At 43.4% G+C, this 17,370-nt stretch overlaps 1 protein-coding gene across 1 annotated transcript in view; it reads left to right on the plus strand.

Moving 5' to 3' along the window:
- CFAP47 (cilia and flagella associated protein 47) overlaps nt 1–17,370 on the plus strand; it is a 660,392-nt gene that overhangs the window by 627,577 nt on the left and 15,445 nt on the right. Inside the window, exon 63 of the mRNA XM_034754614.1 lies at nt 6,810–6,978. Coding sequence (XP_034610505.1) covers nt 6,810–6,978 — 169 coding nt within the window. The remainder of the gene's footprint in view (nt 1–6,809; nt 6,979–17,370) is intronic.

Raw genomic sequence — 17,370 nt, forward strand, 5'->3', positions numbered from 1 at the left:
GGCGGATCAAAGCAAGTTCAATATAACACGGTTTCACCTATAACACGGTAAGATTTTTTGTCTCCTGAGGACAGCGTTATATCGGGGTAGTGGTGTATTAGTCCCTAATACAGTGCAAGAAGGTGATGTTCAACTATATGGTTTCCCTATGAATAATTTAAAACTATTGGGAAAAGATGAGCTTGAAGCAAAAGTATGAGGCTTACAATTTAAATCAATAAGTGAGGTTGCTTTTTTCCCTTTTTAATTTGCTTTTTTATTGCATGTCTAGTAAGTATACTCAGTACACTGGCAGATAAGTGGATAGTTAACATACATAACAAATTTGTCATTGTAAGATCCCCAAAATAAAAAGATGTCCTTGGTCCTTATTGATTTTTTTTTAAAAAAGAGCTTACTTCCAAGAGCAGTACATCTGAGATGGACAGTTGTTCCAGCTTTTAGATGGCTGTCAGTGATGATGATTCCTCAAGACACTGGAAAAGCCTCCTATCACAATGCTCAAGTTATCAGCTACAGCGGAATAGGTTGTTTTGGGATCAAAAGTGAAGCAATTGCTCTGGCAATGTTATAATCTGCTGGTAGGTGTATGATAGTAGTGAAGAGACCTAATGTTCTTGTAAAAGGTATAATAAAGTCTGAATCATTACAGTTATATAAATGAAGGTTCCATGATGCAATACAGACTCTTTCCGTCAGAGAAACTATAACCTTCTTTAAAATGGAAAAGGATACCCGCCCTCACTTCAGCCATGTTCAGTGAATGTTCCCAGTACTGTACTGCAAGCTATGTCAAAAATTGCTTTGAAAACCTCCAGCTTTGGAGGAGAGGCGGGGGTGGGTGGGGGGAAGCGGGTTGGTTTTGTTTTGTGGGTAGGTGTTGGAAAAAAAGGAGTTTATAATTTAGGAATAAGTGTCGAACTAAAATTTAGAATATAGCAACTTTCTTATTCAATATCAGATGTAATTTAATGCATGTATAACTCAAATGACAGGTTAAAAACCATAAAATATAAAAAAAGGAATTAAAAGTTTTGTTTGAGAATCTTTCAGACCTTAACAGAGGAAATCGCCCAGTGACTTAATTAGAGTTTTGCTGGATTAGGATTTGCTAGCCCCAGCCCATAGAACATTTCTAGTATCTTTTTAAAATCAAAAAGCTTCTCATAGGACCAGATTTTGCCACCCTTACTAACACTGACTAGTACCTTACTACGCAAGTAGTACCACAGTGTTCAGTGAAATTACTCATGTAGTAAGATACTACTCATCATGAGTAAGGGAATAACATTGTACATAGAAGAAAATAGGGCTACTGATGGGAATAAGGCACTACTCAGTATGATAAATCTGGCTACCACAAGTCAATAAATTCAGAATTTAAGTGGATCTGTTCAACTTGTTTGGGCTCAAATATATATACTTCTTAAAAGAAGAAAATCCCATGCAATATCTCCCAAAGACAAGTGTGTATATGTTCAGTTAGTATTGAAGTGTATAAGTGATTTTTTTTTTAAATGGAGATATCCTATCTCCTAGAACTGGAAGAGGCCTTGAAAGGTCATTGAGTCCAGCCCCCTGCCTTCACTAGCAGGACCAAGTACTGATTTTGCCCCAGATCCTTCAGTGGCCCCATCAAGGATTGAACTCACAACCCGGGGTTTAGCAGGCCAATGCTCAACCCACTGAGCTATTTCCCCCCCATTTACAACTGGGGAAAAGAGCTAGAGTTGCGTTTAGGGTGAAACTGGGAGACAGCTGGCTGAAATGTCATATTTCTGGTTCATTTTGTTCTGAATCACAACATGATGATTTTTTTCAAAATTTCATGACTGCTGAGTGGGCAGTCCTAGGAGTCTGGAAACCATCGGATCCCAGCCTGGGGCAGTCCACATAGTAGGGCTGCCCTGGAACAAGAGACCCTGGTTCCACAGCAAGGAAACTAGAACTCCTGACATTGCGGGCTTTGCCCTGCTGTTGCAGATCCTGGAAGATGTGGGTCCTCATCCTTAGGGCAATCCAAATGGCATTACACTCTGCCTCTGTGGCTCCTGGAGCTGCAGGAGAGGTGGGGAGGCAGCGCCAGGGCTTTCTGCTTCAGCAGCACTTCAGGAAAGCTTCTGTCACTTTCAGGCAGCCTGGGAACCATCATTCCAATTTTCCTGATGGAAAACTCAAATTTTTCAGCAAAACTGAAATTTTCTCTCAGAAAATCTTGGTTTTACAAAAAGGGCATTTTTTTGACATAAAATCATTCCAGCAAAAAAATGTGCTACCAGCTCTACTGGGAAAGGATTCTTTAATGAGTAGGAAAGTAGGACAGGACTGGATGTGGCAGAGTTAGCTATATCAATCTAATTCTCAGAGCTTTGTGTGATTATGGTTTCAAACTGGTTCTTACTTCACCTATCAGTTCACCCACCCCTGTTATGCAGAGTTAATTTGATATAAAGGAGTTTCTTGGTCACAAAGGGCTATCCAAGGTTAATTTCAGTGCTGCCTAAAGAATGGTACACAGGACATTTTGGCTCTATGTTTGAGTCTGTCATTTGTTTCTCATTTTAAAAATTATACATTTTTCTATGCTTTTCAGACCTCTGAAGGGAAAAATGAAGCCTGTTTTACACTGTCAGCTTTGAAAAAATATTTCTGACTTTACTGCTGTATTTCACTAGAATTAGCAGCATGCCAGAATTATTTAATTATGTATGCTGCAAGCAAATTATTTTATTAAATGGTGTGTGGCTGTGTGTGGGTGTGCGCGCACGTGTATATCTATATCTATACACACACACACAAAACCAAAAATGAGTTCTGGATTTTGATGTCATTCAATCTACTTCATGACAATTCTATGAAATTCTCCCAACAATCCAGAGATGTAATTAGAATATTTTAACTTGGTATTTTTCATGTAGTACAGTTATAAAGTACAAATAGTGACTGAGCTCTTATTTTTTCTTGAGGCTGTAGTTGACATAATGTAAATATTGATATTGGAACATTTAAAGCAGGGTCACCAAAAAAGGTTTATAATCATACTTTTTAGTAATGTGGTGTTTGGCGTTTAACATATTTAAGATGTAAGTTCATAAAGGAGTTGGAATAGGAGGAAGTAACTCACCAGCTGGCATATCTAGCTATCCTTACAACAAAAAATAAAAAGGAAATCTTAAATTAAAGAAGGTTTGAAAAATCCCAGATCTGCTTCTGTTTTCATAACATGGAGGCACCAAAGTCCTTTCCTCCCCTGACTCAGGTATTTCACCATGTAACCAGGCTTTTGTCACTATGCTTTTGGAGTTTTAAAGATTCTATATTTCCAAGGGTGCAGGGTCATCAGTGAAGTTAAAATCTCTTTTGGTGTCTAAGGCACATGCCTTAGAGTGATTGATTAAACCTAAGTTGCTTTCGGACAGGTACAAAATGTAATCAATTCTGATAAATGATGGAGACCTTATTATTCTCTATATGTCATCCTTTTGTTGAAAAGTGCCCATCATCTAACTTGTGCTTTTCAAATAAAACTTAGCTTTGTAGAATTTTATAATAGCTAATAAGGCTGCTTAAAAATGTGAATTTTGTAGTCTATTAGACCACTGTTCAGAGTGCCCATCAGCAACGATGTCATTATGAGCTTCACTTCCAGTAATTCAACTATGGTTGAAACTACACCATAGCATTCACAAATTGCAAGCATTATTTTCCTGTGGAGTTAAATGTCTTTAAATAAGTAACATAGGTTACTCTTCTCTTACTAGAAAAAAAAGTATATTTGGATCAAAACTCCTATGACTTTCCCTGAAGACTCGGGTTTTCAAACACAGCTTTCAGCCCCTGTAAATTATGAGGAGAAACATGCTGTATATCAAAGGGCAGCAATCAATATGGAATGCTTCTCCTAAACTGAAGTGACAAAGAGTTACCTTACTGACAGGTTTAAGGAAGACTAGTGTAAATTTCATGGATATTTTGCAAAGGCCATAATATAATGAAGGCTATGTTATACATTCAGGGCTGTAAAACAGGTATGGTGGCCCTAAAAAGGATTTTTATAGACATTGCAGAAGGATCTCTTGTTTCCTTGTATTGAGAACATAGATTTCTAGAATTCATTAAAACATCTATGTTTAGCAATATCCAACATCAAGAATGATTTGAATACAAATTAGCATAAACTGCTACTTACAGAATAATCTAAGGATTAAACCAAAAGGTGGAAATACACAATAAAAACTGCATCTTACTCTTGCTGGTACCATGGATTTATTTTCTAGTTGCTATTCCGTATTCATTAAGAAGGGTGTTAACATTGGCTTGGTCATTAATATCTAACCTCGATTACTGTAGCCTGTGACAGTAATTATAAAACTCAAAGGCTGGAAGATATATTTGCACCTCTTCGTTCATAATGGGCTCTGACCTGGCATAGAAATCTACATTAAGGCACATCATGCATGTGCCTCTCCTGAAAACACCATATAGTAAGGACCTTATCTGACCAAGTCTGTGTGTACCTTCCTTGGCTTAGGCACAGAAGCTCTTGGAGATATAAATGTACTGAATTATGAATGAGAGATTTTCTTTTTAAAAGCTAGTTGTGCAAGGCAAAGTTGTTCCTGGGAGTGATGACCCATGAATACACCAATATTGACAACATCTCAAAGAAGAATTGTTCGACTGTTTAATTAAAATAGAATCATAGAATATCAGGGTTGGAAGGGATCTCAGGAGGTCATCTAGTCCAACCCCCTGCTCAAAGGGAGACCAATCCCCAGACAGATTTTTGCCCCAGATCCCTAAATGGCCCCCTCAAGGATTGAACTCGCAATCCTGAGTTTAGTAGACCAATGCTCAAACCACTGAGCTATCCCTCCTTCATTTTTACAAACTAAGATGTAGTTGCCTTAATCATGGCACATATAGTACTGTACTATGTCGTGTTCCAGGTTTGCTTGCCTTTTTTGGGAGGGTGGTAGAAGGAAGAGGAGATAATAATGATATTCCCATTCCCCAGTTGTTTAATTGTTTCCTCTTCCTTCTTTATCTATTCATAGGTAAGCTAATTTTTATTTAGAAAAAAGTCAAAAGCTATTTAGTTTTTTATCCCCTTTTCCCTCTCTCTTCACGTATTATTTTTTTCACGTTTGCCCCTAGGCATAGAATGGCATTCCCTTTGTGGTCTGCCAGACACCACCATCTCCTCATTTAAATCCATTCCTAATGCTCTCATTTTCCCAGAGATAGTTGTGGGATGAATGGAATATGGGACATGAAGACTGGCATAGTTGAAAGCATGGACAGGGCAAGGGCAGCCAGTGTGATAAGAGACCAGTTCAGGTAAGTAAGGTGGGGAATGTTTATGCAGTGCCTTAAAGGCCAGGACAACAAATTCAAATTTCCTGGTGGAAAAGAACATAAGAACAGCCACACTGGGTCAGACCAATGGTCCATCTAGCCCAGAATCCTGTCTTCCAACAGTGGCCAATGCCAGATGCTTCAGAGGGAATGAACAGAATGGGCAATCATCAAGAGGGAGCCAGCAAAGGTGGAAGATGCCATGAGACTGAAGGACACCAAAATGTTTGCAGCCACATTTGGGATGGACTGGAGGAGGCAATGAGGTTGTCATCAAAACCTATATCTAGAGGAGGAGGAGGAGATAGCAGTAATCAAGGTAGAGAAGAAAGCTGTGGCTGTCATGACAGAGGAAGGGTCAGATCTTTTAAGCATTGTGGAAGAAGAAACGGACACAAACAGGTGTAAGAAGAGAATGAGGAGCAGATGACGACCTCCAGGTTATGAGCCTAGATGACAGGCAGGATAGTGGAGTTGTCATCAATAACAAAAAGGAAGGAAGGAGAATTTTTGGGTGGGAAAAAGGAATCAAATTTCTACTACGTTAACACCAAGTTAATGATGAGATGTCCCTAACGAGATGTGAGAGGGAGTCTGGAATTTGGAATTGGAGAAAGGGAAACTATTATTTATCTTTTGTACTGCCCAACCATTATCCTTGTTGAAAATTAGACAGGATTTCCTCAAGAGCCTCTGTACTATCCTGAAACTTGTTAGACAGCAAATCCTACAATAGCTGTAATAGAAAAAAAACTCTCATATAAAGCCCCATCGCCATAGTGTCAGTGGAACAAGAGTCACTCTATCCAGGCATAGTTTATTTAACTCAGTTTTTAAAATGCTGCATTTAACGTATAAAACGTTTGTGTACAAAAGTATGGACGTAATTTGGGAAGAGGAGATAGGAAGGAGCGATTTTTCTCTGTCTTCCTTTCAAGGCACTTAGGATCCCTTCCCTATTTAACAACATCTGAACAGGTGGGAAGCTGCTTCACAGAAAGACTTGATCCTTACCCCTAGTTTACACACTAAATTTTATTAAACAACGTTACCTTGTGGTCTTCATAGGGCATTGCTTTTGATAAAATGGGTTGATTAAAATCCTACTTACCATACATGCAACTCAACTGAAATCAGTGAGGGTTTTACATAAGTCAGACAAGCAGCTTTTGCTCCAACGTGGTAACCTATTGTTACTGGTACCTGGTAAAATGGGTTATTTTCATATTACTAAGTTGAGCTGTCTTTACAGATCAATTGTGTTTCCTTTTCCATTAAAGGGGCAACAGTCCCATTATTATTCAGTATGCATCCCATAAGCTATCAAGTATCATGACTCACAGCTGCATGATAGCATGCATGTCTACTGCAACAGGATACCTGCTATTTTTAAATAGAATTGCATAATGATCATTTGTAATAGGCACAATATACTTTTACCCTCTTTTTAGGTATCCCGAACCATTCACTGCATACTTCCTGCCAGGCAGTGACCCAGAGTTTGTTGTATTGCCTCAAGCTGGGGAACTTCTTCCACTTGACACTGTTGGAACCCGTATAACCGTTGGATTCAAGCCAAGTATGTACAGCAAGAAGCATAAAGCAACTTTAGTAATTCAGGTGAGTCCTCTAAGAGTGAGTGGGCTTGTGTATTATATTAATGGACCAAAGAAGTTTCTTTGTGAAGAAGATTTAAAACAAGTCCAGCTCTGTTACTAAAGTTACCACTAGGGTAGGGTTAACATATCTCATAAATAAAAGAAGAGGACACTCCACGGGCCCTGACCCCGCCCATTTCCCCACCCTAGCCCCGCCCCAACTCCACCCCTTCCCCGCCCTAACTCCGCCCCCTCCTCCCTCCCACTCCCAGCCAGGGGGAAAGGGCTGCCCTAGCGCTACCAGCTTCAGGGTTTGCCGGGCAGCCCCCAGACCCTGCGCCCCCAGCCGGCGCTTCCCCAGCGCAGCTGGAGCCCGGGAGGGGAAGCGCCCAGCCGGGGGCGCAGGGTCTAGAGGCTGCCCGGTAAACCGTGAAGCCGGTAGCGCTCGGGCTTTGGGCAGCCCCTATGCCTCCGGACCCTGCGCCCCCAGCCGGGCACTTCCCCTCCCGGGCTCCGGCGGCGCAGAGTCCGGAGGCATGGGGGCTGCCTGAAGCTGGTAGCTCTCGGGCAGCCCGGCTCTTAAACAGAGCCGAAGAGGAGCTGAGCCTCCAGCCGCGGTGGCTCTGCTCCTCCCCAACTCTTTGGCTCTGTTTAAGAGCCGGGCTGCCCGAGCGCTACCGGCTTCGGGCAGCCCCCGTGCCTCCGGACCCTGCGCCGCCGGAGCCTGGGCGGGGAAGTGCCCGGCTGGGGGCGCAGGGTCTGGAAGCCGGTAGCTCTCGGGCAGCTCGGCTCTTAAACAGAGCCGAAGAGTCGGGGAGGAGCAGAGCCGCCATTTTCCCGGACATGTTTGGCTTTTTGGCTGGGGGTGCAGGCTCTGGGGTGGGGCCAGAAATGAGGGGTTCAGAGTGTGGGAGGGAGCTTAGGGCTGCGGCAGCGGGTTGAGGTATGGGAGAGAGGTGAGGGCTCTTCCAGGAGCCGCACAGAACCAGGGCAGGCAGAGAGTCTGCCTTACCCCGCTGTGCTGCCGACTGGACTTTTAATGGCCTGGTCAATGGTGCTAACCGAAGTCGCCAGAGTCCCTTTTCAACTGGGCGTTCCGGCTGAAAACCAGACACCTGGCAACCCTATAGTTACCACTGTTAGAGAAATGACAAACAAAAATCTAGAAAATTAACTCATGGAAGCTTTATAGAGGGGTTTCTTCGTAATAACATTCCTAGAAGTACATTCCCATCTAGATCCATCTACCCCAGGGATTGGCAACCTTTGGCCCGCGGCCCGCCAGGGAAAGCCCCTGGCAGGCCGGACTGGTTTGTTTACCTGCCGCGTCCGCAGGTTCGGCCGATTGCAGCACCCACTGGCTGATGGGGGCTGCAGGAAGCGCGACCAGCACATCCCTCTGCCCACACCGCTTCCCATGGCCAGTGGGAGCCGCGATCGGCCAAACCTGCAGATGCGGCAGGTAAACAAACCAGCCCGGCCCACCAGTGGATTTCCCTGATGGGCCAGGTGCCAAAGGTTGCCGATCCCTGATCTACCCCAACCTCACCCAGGTGACAGACTGCATTAGCAAAGGAATTTAACAGCACATCAAAAGGAAAGCAAATGATCAAGTTAATTTTTAGCTAGGTGAAAGCATGTGCTGTCATACAGGTGTAATATGTAAATTGTAAAAAACTGAAAATGGATGAGAACTTGAAAATTGGATGATTGAACCTGGTGATATTCTAAACAAAAAAGAGCTCACAACCATGCTTCTCGCTGTTTCCATTACTTCACAATGACTCAGACAGAAGTGACAATCTTGGTATTTTATTATATAGATAGAGGGTGTGTGAGCAAGGGATAAAAAGGGCCTAAGTTTATGTATTCATATATAGGAGCAAGCATCTGAAGGTTTCTCAACTTCCCAGGAATGGTGTTTTGAAACTCCTTACCAAATGCTGGCACAATTAGGCTACTAAATCACAAACTAATTAAACAGTTCTATAGCTAGAAAATAAGATGCTTAAAACCAAACAAGCTGAAAGGCAAATTACTGGATAAAAATATATGATATACTGGCTAAGATAATTACTACAGTTCACCTTAATTTGATCTTTCTGAGACAACTTGGAAAATGTTGAATAAAAATATGAATTCCAGAAAAATGTAAAGGTCCTAGATCCGTTATCCTAGTTTCCTTTTACCTGATTAGAGGTTTGATTCATTCATTCCTTTCACGTAAACAGAGTGGTGAGCTTTCTCTCTCTTGTTCTTTTGTAAAGAGAAAGGAATTTTGACTGAATTAGTTCTCTAGATTCTTTTATATTTAATAAGGTTTAAATAATGTTAATGTTATGTGACACAAATTGACAGAGGTCAGAAAATTCAAATATAAATGTCAGAACTCAATGCTTAATTCACATTTGTAGTCATTTTTGCATTTAAAAGCGCCAGGCCAAATCCATCTTTGGTTTAACTTCTTTCACTGCAATGGAGTTGCACCAGGGATGAATTTGACTCTTAATATTAGCTTCCTAACCCACCAGTCTCCTTTCCAAAAGTTCCTTATTTGGAACCCTGATTTTATACGTTATCTCTAAATGATCAGTCTTCTTTGTAACCGGCTGTGGAGGGCATGCACAAATGGCTACTTATTATTATTCTTTGGCTAATTACTATTTTTTTTAAAAAGTGCATTAAAGAGACTTTAAAATATAGCTTATTTTACTTCAAAAATATGAGTGATAACTACTTTAAACAAAATTCCACAGTGATCCACTGACAATTTTAACAACCCCTAAATTACCAAAGCAAACCCTCTAACATCTTTACATAGCTCATTAAGGTCCCACTCTTTTGTACTATGATCCCACACAGGTGGACTGTAACCCTTGAACTCAGTGGAGCCAAGTGTAGGGGTCTGCTCACACAGATCAGGTTACAGGATCAGGACCGAAAGGTCCCACCCAGCGTGGTGAGCTCAACGAATGTGTTGAGGGCTATTAATGCTTACAGGCTCAAGCATTTTCGGGCCTAGTTTTGCACCACTGAAATCAATGAGCTCTCTGACCTTTATGAGATGTCTGTACAACGTCTAATACAATGGACCCCTGCCTAATTTGGCCTTTAGGCATCAGGATATAGAAGTTAAAATATGGAGGTGCTGGCAGCAACTCTGTCATGAAGGTTGAATTCCATTTTGCAATTGAAGATTGGATTCAATCATTTTGATGTATAGGAAAAATACAGTGTATTCTCAAACCTACAGCACATACGCTGAGTACAGAATTAATTTTTTGAGAATTTACAAGTAAATCTGTGAATTCGTTCATGAAGTTAAAATTAATTAACAACTGGGTCCTTCACAAAATTTATCATCTGGCTCAGGCTCTTCTTTGTCCCAAACCATCTTAACTATGAAATAACAGACTCAAATCTTCCATATAGTTAAAGTTAAGGTTGCGAGTCTGTCACAGAGTCACTGTGACTTTCCGTGACTTCCGCAGTCGCTGGTGCTGGCTCAGGGGCTGCCCGAGCCACGCAGCCCCTGGGCCAGCAGCAGCAGTTTGGGTGCGTGGGAGGGAGCTCAGGGCTAGGGGCAGGGGGTTGAGCGTGTGGGGAAGGCTTACCTCGGGGTGGGGGACTCCCCAGGTCTCACTGGCATGGCCCTGCAGCTCCTCCTAGGCAGAGGAACCAGGAGGCTCCGCACAATGCCCGTGCCTGCAGGCCCCACCCCCACAGCTCCCATTGGCTGCGGTTCCTGGCCAACGGGAGCTGTGCATCCAGCGCTTGTGGTGGGAGCAACGTGCAGAGCCCCCTGGCCCCTCTGTCATCTAGGAGCTGCAGGGACATGTGGAGCCAGGTAGGGAGCCCCTGCCAACCCTCCCCCCCAGCACCCGTGGTGCCCCTGAGCTTTAGTTAGGTGTATATAGTGATTTTTTGTTTACTGCCCGTGACCTGTCCATGACTTTTTCTAAAAATACCCGTGACTAAAACGTAGCCTTAGTTAAAGTTAATGGAAATCTTACACATCAGATACATTTGCAGAAATTTGGTTGTAATTCAGCTAGGTTATTAATGATTGTTGTGTGTAATTGCTATGACTATATAAGTTACAGACAGGCTTGTTTAAATTAAATGGGGGCCATGGGGACTTCAGAGGTAATTCTCTACCAACAGGAGCGGCGCCAGGGTTTTTGGCGCCCTAGGCGGGGGTTCCTTCCGCGCTCCCGGTCGTCGTCGGCAATTCTTCAGCGGGGGGGTCCTTCCACGCTCCCGGTCTTCGGGACACTTCGGCGGCGGGTCCCGGAGCGAGTGAAGGACCCGCCGCTGAATTGCCGCCGAAGACCCAGAGCGCGGAAGGACCCCCCGCCACCGAATTGCCGCCCCCCAAATCCTGGCGCCCTAGGCGACCGCCTGGGTCGCCTAAATGGAAGTGCCAGCCCTGTCTACCAATCGCGATCCTTCCTATTGAGCTAATTTGCCCACAACAGTTCTATTGGTTGTAAGGACCCAGTGTTATGAGGGAGACTGAACACGTATCAGGAGTCCCCATTGGTAGAGTAACTGGCCTGACTGTCATTCCACTGTGAAGGTTTCATGGCTGCATGGTAGTCCGGGCATTGGCAATTGAAAGGCGCCTCATGCATACTGAAGTAGCACTGCCAGGAGAACTGAGCACTGAACTCATAGGGACCTTTAAAACTCAGACGTTGGGACTCAGGTTCTGGGCTCTCTCTGCCCTCTCATCACATAGTGCCCTCTTCACTAAAACAGCCCTTGAAACCAATAAGTCAATTGTAAATTAAGGGCCAGACTCACCAGTACATTTCAGCTGCATTGTACTGCTCTGATGAGACAAAGCAGTTGTGAATCCTGGTTAAATGGCCTGTTTGCTCAGGTTACTTTGGTCCACCAAGGAATATGCCCTTAAAATTCAAATAAAAGAAAGTTACTTCAGTTTGACACCCCATATCTTAACAAAATTCAAAATATTACATGATAGCATTCTTTTTTGGGTTTCTTGTTTAGAATTAGCGCTCATGGTTATTGCATGGCATCACGACAGAGCAGCGTTAAGGTTGTTTGCGTGCCTGAATTATTATTGTTGTTTTTTTTCTTCTTCTTAAAATGTTTTATTTTTTCAAGTGTACCCTTAACTTGGAATTTCTTCTATTTATAATACTTGGTTTGGGGATAATTACAACATCCTTGTATTTTTATTTATTTATTTTATATGTACTTTCAGACTTAAATCCATGGTAACTTTTTTTGGTCTGGGATTAATTAATAATAGTGAAATCTTTGACACTGACTTCAACGGGAGCAAGTTCATCATCTACATGACAAGTTCCTTTGCCATTGAAAATAATCCCAAAATAAACTATATTTTTGTGATCCCTATTTCCCACTATTAATCAAGCTGCACCTCAACAAAGTAGTATCAAACCTTTTACCTCAATATACACACAGAGAATTTCAAGAATTTGAGCAGTGACTGCCTCAACATTGTCCCACTTCATTTCTCAAAAAATATTTCCTTTATACATGAACCTGGCCTTGAGCTCTTCATTCCTAGACAAAAATGGTCCAAGCCATGTAGTCATTTAAAACAAACTATGATCTTCAAATTTATGAAACACTAGCATAGACAAAGTATATTTGCTGGAGTTGCCATTAATTGTAGCTGGATGTATCTGCTACATTCAGAGTCAGGGAGGTTGTTAATGGGTTATGGTTATTCTGGTATTATGTAAATCCTCTTCAGCCTGGTTGTAATAAACAGCTCTAACCCCCAGGCAACTGGCTATTCTGGGGTCGGTGTCTCTCTTAATCTCCTTGGTTGGAGCTGTTGCACTGTGTATAAATAATTAAATATTCACTGGAACACAGAGAGAGAGAGAAAACTGACTCGATAGCCCAATGGGTTTGGCTCTCATCTGGGATGTAGGCAACCCAGATTCAAGTCCCTGGACTGAATGAGGCAAATAGGAGACTTGAAGCTGAGGCGCCGGCATCTCTGATGAGTGCCCTTGTTATGCTCATACAAAGCACCCGGGATCTTTATAGAGGAAGGTAAATACACACACACACACACACACACACACACACACACACACACANGGTAAATACACACACACACACACACACACACACACACACACACGTCCTGCGGTGATGTTTATAGTTACCAGTCCAGAGTCTGGATCAATCTAGTGGCCAGCCATATTGGTCGCAGAGGAGAGCGGGGTTCTATCGGTTGCGATCCGATGCTCCTGGAGTGTGGCAAGACGAACCGAAAGTCCTATGGCAAAGCACCCTGTTCCTATAGGTTTTCTTCTCTGATGAAGCCTATGGATTTTGCTGTGTCACTTTGTGACCAGTTACTTCTTAACTGGTGTAAACATTCCAATACACCTCCGAGAGGGTCATCCTGTCCTTTGTTCCGATTTAATCAATTGTCTTTAGGGGTGCCAGCCTTTACCTCAGGGTCGTCAATCTGCCCTTCATTATGGATGCGTGTTGATGATTCTTTGATGTCCTTTAAGTTTATTCAAGTTTCTTCCTTGACTGGCTATAACAATGGCATTCACACCTTATCTTTTTCTAATGCATACATTCCTCATTCACACAAACAGATTGAGAATACAAACAGTAGTATTTTATATTGAGCAACAGGGCATTGCAAATTAAACCTGTCTAAGTTTTACAATCAATAACCAAGACAATTTATATTGAGACCCAGGCCTTCAATGTTCCTCTAATCTACTTAACATAGACACAATAGAGAATCCTGTCTCTTACTTCCTAATTTGTAATACATATAGGAAACCATAGTAGCTTTATAACTTATTCTAAAACAAAAGGATGACCATAATTAGTCATAAGGATTGTTCTGGTCTGTCATTCCTTTCTGCTATTCAAAAGGGGTGGCTGACAGGATGAAATCAAATCATACATTAATTCTCATAGTACATTATAAAATCCAACTCCTACACCCTAACCACTGTATTATTGGCTATTCAAGGACACCCACAGAACCTGAGAAATTTTCCTGCAAACAAAGTTTTGGTTTTGATGCATTCACATTTAAAAAAAATAAATAAAAAGTTTTGTTGAAAAATTCCTAACAAGCTCAAGGCAGCAGCTCTCGTGTTCACCTCTGGCTGTTTTTGCCAGTTTGGATATGTCTACAGTACAATTAAAAACCTGCAGCTGCAGGGCCGGCTCCAGGCACCAGCCGCCCCGTGCTTGGGGCGGCAGATTCCAAAGGGCGGCATTCCGTCTAATCTTTTCTTTCTTTGCGCTTCACCGCTTTGGCCGCCCCTGCAGGTTTTTTCTTTTTGGTTTGCTGCTTCCGCCGCCCTGTAGGGGGCGGAGGAGGGGAGAGCCCTGTAGCAAGCCCGGCAGGGCAGCCCGCGTCCTTCCCTGCCTGCCGACCCGAGCGGCCCTCCCGGCAGGTGGCGCAGTGGGAGGGGCCGCGTGGCAAGCGCCCCGCATAAGGAAGCCCTGGCCGCCCCCCTTCTCTCTCTCCCCCGCCCCCCGCTAGCTGGGGTGCACTCCGGCAGGCCGGCCAGTTTGTTCCCCAGCCTCGTCGCCGCTCCAGCCGGGGGCAGGTTTGTTTCCCGGCCCCCCACCACCCTCCCCTTTGCCGCTCCGGCCGGCTGATTTGTTGTCTCCCCCCCACCCCGCCCCCTGGCTGGGGGCAGGTTTGTTTCCTGCCCCCCCCCACTGCTCCGGCCCGGCAGGTTTGTCTCCCACTCCTTTGCTGCTCCGGCCGGCCGGTTTGTTCTCCGCCCCCCCCGGCCAGGGGCAGGTTTGTTTCCCTCCCGCCCCTTTGCTGCTCCCGCCGGCCCGTTTGTTGTCCCCCCCCCCCCCGCCCCTTGCTGCTCCAGCCGGCTTGCCAGCTGCCTCGGGCTTGCAGGGCTCAGGCTGCAGGACTGTTTAACTGCAGTGTAGACTTCCAGGCTTAGGCTGCAAGCAAGGTCCTAGAGCCCAGGCTCCAGCCCCAGCCCAGAAGTCTAAACTGCAGTTAAACAGCCTGCATTCCCTTGAGCCCGAGGCAGCTGGAAAAAGGCCAGCCACCATAATTGCAGTGTTAGATGTACATACCTGTGTTACCTAGATGTACTCTGGACAGGGTTAAGCAGCAAGGGGTATGTTGATACCGCAATCAGGAGGTGCGATGGCAGCATGTGTAGACATACCCCAGCTAGCTTTGAGCAGGCTAGCTTGCTAAAAGTAGCCATTTTGCAACGGTAACACAGGCTAGCCACCCTAGTGTCTCCAGGTCTGTTTCTCTCAGGACTGCGGGTATGGATTCAAGCAGCTAGCCTGTCCCACCATGGCTACACTACTAGCTGCAGGGCACTTCCCAAGTGCAGTTTAGACAGACCATAGTGCCTGCACACACAAATCAGGCCCTTTGGGGAAATAGCTATGAGTGTAGTGAAATACAGTTTGTGTTATACCTCATTACATAACCTCTCTTGCATAGATTTTTTTTTTCTAGTCTGATATATTGACTTTAGATGTGGTTTTGGACTATTTTTAGAAACAGTGAGGAAATGCCTTCTACTTTCATTCGTTTTAGTATCACCTCTATTCTGATGCTACCGTAATGGAGGATTACTGCATCTTCACTGTAAAATTCCCTTGTTTTTGTGGGTGTATAGTCAGACTTTTAACACTAACTTTTTTTTATTAAATTCTATAAATAGTTTACTAGCAAGACTGCTATTTTTTGTGCGCTTCAATGAGCTGTGATAATTAGGCTGTAAAGCCGCAGAGATGACAGTATAAGCTCATGCTTTATTTTATGGTGGCCATTACAATTGTATTGCAAAATGAAATGGAAGGTTGGAGGGAAGAGAGAGAAATCCTACAGTCATCTTTTTCTCATTTGCTGAAGACATTAAAGCCAAGCTTTGTACACGCAAATTTGTTGTTTTAGCTGCCCTGCTGAGAAACTCAATCCAGAGCAAGTTATTAATGTAAGAGATTCAGGTTTGTCTTTACTAGAGTTTAGCATGTACATTGTATTAACAACAATATATTGAAATAATGAAACTTCATTGACTTTTTGTGCAAATCTGGTTCTTAGTCTTAAAGGATGCAAAAAATGTAAAGAAAATTACTGGCTGTTTGTTTCATTTACTTGTAGCAAGAAACTAACTGCTTTGCTGAAGCACTGAAAAAGTCTTTAACTTTCATTTCCACATTGTTAATCTGAAGTGCTGTTTGGAGTAAAATATATTAAAACAATTCATACTAGAGGATTGCTTTAAGAGTGACTAGGAAATTTTTAAAATCAGTAAAACTGATATGGAAAATATGGGCTTTTACAGAGTTCTGTAGATCAAAGAATGAAAAAAAGAAGACAGAGATAACAAAATGCCCAGTGAAGAAACCAATCATGGTTGCTTCAGTAGCCCTGAAAGAGAACTTCTTAAGCAAATTCAGCTAGAAATGAGAAATACACTGACATAATCCATAAAGAATATTTTAAATAATTGCTCCACTGTGAATCTTCCATACATCTAGGAGCTTTTATAAACAAGATGGTTCTTATAAGAACCCTTGGTGGACCTGCCCTAATGGAAATTTACCAAAGAGAATTGGGTTTTTTACATGAGCATCAGCAGAAATGTCAGAGAATTTGACAGTCCCTCTATTTGTTAGGTTTAAACAGTTCAGAGCCAGATTCTGGCCACACTGGGGCTGCTTTGTGTCAGCTGCAGAGCCATCTTAGCATTGTACCAACCAGATGCTCTCAGTGTAGGGAAATCATAGCTCGTGTGGGCACATGGCTGGAGCGTCCTTGTACACTGGCAGTCCTTGGCTGCCAGAATGGCTTTGTGAGGTATGTCTACATTGCACTGTAAACCCAGGTCTGTGGGACCCAAGCTCGTGCTTGAGGGACCAAACTGCATTGTACACCTGAGTTTGCAATTGCTGGACCCAACTCACAGGGCATGGACCCAACTCACAGCAGAACTCGGGCTCTGACCCATCCCCTCTAGCATGGTCCTTAAACCCAGGTGCTGAGTGCTTGCTGCCACAAGTCAGGTTGATTTGTGCGTGCACAGAAGCGGGGCTTGGACTTAAACCTGAGTCAGATCCTGGGCTTAGTGTGCCCATGGAGGGCAATTGCTGCCTAGCACAAGTTAAGCTGGCATACCACTACTTTTGCTCTCTTCTCTCTCAGCCATGCCCTGCTCTGTGCCAAGCTTAGGTAGAGATTCAAAGGCTTGTTTTGGAATTCATGGATGAGTACATCAGAGATATTCTAAAATAGAGGCCAAACTAAATAAACCTTGGATGATAAAATGTATGTCAGAGTAAACCAGATTGCATTTACTGTTATCAAGCTCTCAAGAATTCAGGCTTCTGTACTGTTATTCCTGCATAATCACTAGCTTAGCCTGTG

This window comes from Trachemys scripta, chromosome 1 (genome assembly GCF_013100865.1).
Source record: "Trachemys scripta elegans isolate TJP31775 chromosome 1, CAS_Tse_1.0, whole genome shotgun sequence".
Lineage (NCBI taxonomy): Eukaryota > Metazoa > Chordata > Testudines > Emydidae > Trachemys > Trachemys scripta.